At 32.4% G+C, this 5,124-nt stretch overlaps 1 protein-coding gene across 1 annotated transcript; it reads left to right on the top strand.

The window, feature by feature from the left end:
* The first annotated feature begins 246 nt into the window (after positions 1-246).
* LOC138936887 (venom serine protease 34) lies at positions 247-2,147 on the top strand. Its single transcript, XM_070302669.1, has 7 exons — positions 247-453; positions 652-870; positions 948-1,146; positions 1,290-1,490; positions 1,610-1,761; positions 1,853-2,009; positions 2,122-2,147. Exons 1-7 carry the CDS (start codon positions 247-249, stop codon positions 2,145-2,147), a joined length of 1,161 nt encoding a protein of 386 aa, XP_070158770.1.
* The last annotated feature ends 2,977 nt before the right edge of the window (positions 2,148-5,124 follow it).

The raw sequence follows: 5,124 nt of genomic DNA, 5'->3' as shown, positions 1-5,124 counted from the left end.
AGCTAACACAATTATCATTACCATTTCCGAGATAATTTCAGGGCCGACAATTATAGATAGGGCAGCCTTGGTTAAAAAGTTATATTGCGTTTCATAAAATATCTGATTGATAATTATCGATAGCGAATTGAACGTAACATAATGTATTCTCCCCAAATTGTATATCTATAACAATTAAGAAAATTTGTAAATCATTTCCTCGTATAGCTATTAATAATAAATTATCTTTTTATAGTTGGACTATTCATGCTGAAGCTGTCGTTATGTTTTATAACGTCAGATGCCTCGCTTTATCAAAATTGCAATTATTCCCAATATTTAAAACCTGGTAATATTTATTACGTGTACAATCCCGACTATCCAAACATTTCCAAAGGTCGACAATCCTGTACATGGATCGCGGAAAGTGACTATCGGGTGAAATTAATGTGCAATAAATTTAACATACCGTGGGTAAGATTTTATGTTTGTAAAAGAATCGAATATTATTGAAAAATATTTATTACCATAATCGTTGAGCTCGCATTCACGAAGAGATCAATTTCTGAGCTTTAAATTTTAAATCATAAAGAATTAAAATTGTTATTGATTAAAATTCATCAAATAAATCGCAGATTTTTTTCACGATAATATCCAGAATATTTTTCGCAGAATTTCAATTGTGCCTTTGACAGGCTAACTGTACACGTGAATAAATCCGTATCCCATTCCTATTGCGGAAATGAGACATTTAGCGTAGAATCAACGGGAAAAGTCATGACCATTGAATTATCAACCGCATTCTGGTCATCGGGAGTTAAGTTTTTGTGCGGACTACAGAGAATCGAAGAACCAGGACGCGATAATTGTACATGCGGATGGAAAAATCCGGTGCGTGCATCAAATAAAACTAAATAATAGAAAAAATTGATACACCTACACGTCGTTTTAATTTGAATTTATCGCAGACGAAAATAGTGGGAGGTATGGAAACTGGAGTGAACGAATATCCCATGATGGCTGGTCTCGTTGATCCTTTTCAAAGAGACGTATATTGCGGGGCAACTATAATATCACGAAGACACGTTTTAACCGCCGCACATTGTTTGACCGATAGAAATATAAATAACGTGGGCGTACTTGTAGGAGATCACGATCTTACTACAGGTAAATGCATTTCTCTTAATTCAAGCGACTTGAAGATTTTCTAATAAAACATATATAATTTCATTAAATTTTTATTAATCTTTATTACTATTTTAAATTTATATTAATTATATTTAATAATCAAAAATTTCTTAACATTTCAGGCGCTGATACAAATGCTTCGCGCCTTTATACCGTATCCAAATTTGATATATATCCTCTTTACAACGACGAAACTCTAGAAAATGACATAGCTATAGTGACGACGAATTCCATTATGAACTTTAGCGAGGAAGTTGGGCCGGCTTGTCTTCCGTTTCAACATCAATCCGATTCCTTCGCAGGAAGTTATGTAAATTTATTAGGTGAGCTATATTTGCTGAGTCGTTCACTATGTTTTCCAGAAATAATAAATTTTCGTTGTTTCACTTAAGTTGCATAAATAATAAACTTTTGATGCATTTAATTTTTAATCGAAATATAGGTTGGGGAACGACACAATTTGGCGGAATGAAATCAAAAACTTTACAGGAGGTTACGTTAACCGTAATCACATATCGAGATTGTAATCGATGGGATCCGAATTTATTATATAACCAGTTATGTACTTATGGAGAGAAAAAAGACGCGTGTCAGGTCAGCATCGTGTTTGTTTGCTCAATTTCTATAAAATTATTGCAGAAATGGACACTTGCGTGCATTCACATATCCATCAATTTTATCACAGTTCGACAGTGGTGGTCCAGTCCTTTGGAAGAATCCTACGACGAGACGAGAGATTCTCGTGGGTATTATCAGTTCCGGCTCCGGTTGCGGTAATAATGAACCAGGAATAAACACACGTGTCGGCACTTACATAGATTGGATTCTTCGCGTGACACCGGGTAAGTATACGAAATATACCATACGTTATTATCTCATTAATACGTCGGATAAATATACGAAATATACAATACGTTATCATCTCACATTTCATGCTTATTTACCCTCTTACAGGTACCAATTATTGCAAGACTGAATAAAAAAGGACAAATAATCCTTTTTTTTTTTTTTTTTTAAGGATACTTGTTATTTCAGAAATTATTTCAATATTGCTTATTATTTATTAGATTGTTATTTATATATACTCATTTCCATGAATCATTCCAAAATTATATGTGAATTATTTAATGTACATATTTAAGAGCTAAAATACATATTCGTCTACTGCTTCAGCCAAGACGCTGCGATCGATATTCTCAGACCTAGATTATATACTTAATAAATCACGAATATAAATTCAATGGAACTTGAATATTGAAGTTATTATAGTGTACATATCTGATACGTGTATTTACATATAAGCGGATATGCTGAAGAGTTTCGAGCGAATATTTGCAGCAATATATTTCGACGCATATTAAGATATACGAACCAAAATTTAAGACCGAATTTAGCCTTATTAAATTCTTAACTTGATTGAATTTTAAGTTTATTGTAACGAATTAAAGGGAGAAAATTATATATAATAAATTATTAGTGCTAAAGTTGTGTGAGTACACGCTTATGAAACCTTAGATTATCTTTAATAGCAATTTCTGCGATGTAGAATGATCAACATTAACGACTCGTAAACAATGTCTCATTATTAATAAGTTCCTGAATGAGGATGTGACGTTAAACTGTCTATAGAAGGGAATCTATGGTAAACGTCCACTTACACCGACCAATGTAGTACCATATTAACTTACTTGTCATGGTGTATATGTACCAAAGATTTATATCGCGCTCTTTTACCATGCTTGCGTGAAGAGAAAGAGAGAGCTGGAGAGAGAAACAGAGAGAGAGAGAGAGAGAGAGAAGGGGGGGGAGTATATAATAAAATATATGATATAAATACATATAATAATTGAAAATACAAACGAATCTTCGATCTATAATGAAGAATATCGATTCTTTGTCGTATGAAAAAATTGATTTGTATAAATTGCTGTATTAGTTATTTCGGCTATTTATAAATATAAAGAGATAAATATATATAGTTCACAAAATAGAAATTATCGTACTGTATATTAATAATATATCAAGTGTTCTCGTGCCAAGTCAATGTTCTACGAACGCGTATCAGTTAGCGATAGTAGTTTTATGTCCACAGCATTTATTAAACAAATTGATTTCCTTGATATGTATCGCGATAATATCCTTGACATAGTTGTTGACCCAATGATAGTACGCAAATAGTCTCTTCTCATCGCATAATAACTTTACATCACGTGAAAGGAATTAATTAACGAAAGCAAAAATTTATTTTTAATCTGATAGATTGTGTTCGATGCATAAAAAAAAAAGAATGAAAAAAATATGAAAAATATCTTTCGCTTTGTAACGTGAATACAGAATAATGTGTGTTTTATCTTTTATAAAAAAAATTCTAAGAGATGAAATTAAAATATACATCAAACGAATATTTCGTCGTGGGAATTCCGACGAATAGATCCTGCGTGTTACCTGTTTGCGATCCGCATAATCCACGGTTTTTTCCCCAAGGGTCGCACAGTGTTATTCAGAATAATAGTACAAAAATTCTTTGAAGCGACGCGCAAAAAAAAGTTGAATGAGCATTGTGAGAGGACGAGGCGATGGATTTGTATAACCGCATCCGTATGCGATATTAGACGAATAAAACAGGTACAAGCCCAGGTATCTCTTATAACATTTTTATACTACGCGTAGAGAATGTATAATAAAAGATGAAGTCGTACGATGATCTATCCCATTGTGAGTTTCCCTTCTACATATTTTTATGCAACAATGAAAATAAAATTGAACTTCTCCAATAAAAAGAAAAGAAAAGAAAAAAACAGATTAAAAAATATTCTGCACATAATTTTGGTCACCATCATCGATCGTTCATCACATTTAGCACGATACATTGTAAAGCAAGGACATGTATTACTTATCGCGCGCATACGTTACTGCATTTTCATTTCAAAATCTCTTTTTCTATTGGACAATCGAATTATCTATAATAATAGTGAGAGTATAGAGTTGGAGAGTGTATATGCATATACCGTAATTATTGACATAAAAATCCAGAACGGATTATTGCAAAAAAAAAAAAAAAAAAATATATAATTAATATTGCAAATTGTAAATATGCACAACATCGTGTTAAAACAATTTATAAACATCAAATTATAAATATGGAAATTGTAAAATATTCACAACACTTGAAGTATATATTGTATTTCCATCTCTTACTTTAGATTTATTTAAAAAAATTTTTATCCAGTCTTATTAAATAGATCTCTAAATATATGTTGTGTGCGTATTATGTAATTCGATTAAATATCATAATATTTTAATTTGAGATTCACACTCTTCGATACATTTCTGTTAGTGCAATAGCTAATAAAATCGTCAAAACTGATTTGTATTCAAAAAATTGTTTCCAAGGTTTACGCAATATTATGCAAGCAGTGCTCGCGGTATGCCGTAATCAGCACAGGTAAGCGGAAAAGAAAGATAGACAATGTATCAGATTTCTATAAAGCGAAACTCAATATTCGGTGAAATATAATTAAGCGAATTTTATGGAATACTTTTTGAAAAAATATCCCTAATTAAATATCCTTGTTTACGGAAGCGATTTTAACGATATATGCGTCCGGAGAATAAACTTTACTCGCTACGGGCCACTTAACGTAGAACATTATTTGAGAGAGTCGTTATTGTGTCATGTATCCGAGCACGCTTATGAGTACACATCCACGAATGCTATTCGATGCAAATCAGGTAAATGGCGATATACAAAGTGGCGGATAGAACGAAGAACTCGAGAACGCAAGGTTAAAAGGTTACGCGACTGATTGCATAACTTGATGACGCTACTGACTAACCCGTATATACGTATACAGACAAATTCCGCGAAACATTATATCCAGAGATAGCGTTGAATGATATCACGGAGTGATATCGATCTCCTTTAGCCAATGACGTCAAGAACTTGTCAAGAATATG

This window comes from Polyergus mexicanus, unplaced genomic scaffold, assembly GCF_030449975.1.
Source record: "Polyergus mexicanus isolate NDT 795.1 unplaced genomic scaffold, iyPolMexi1.0 SCAF_10, whole genome shotgun sequence".
NCBI classification, from domain to species: Eukaryota; Metazoa; Arthropoda; class Insecta; order Hymenoptera; family Formicidae; genus Polyergus; species Polyergus mexicanus.
This window is presented reverse-complemented; position numbering and strand designations above follow the sequence as displayed.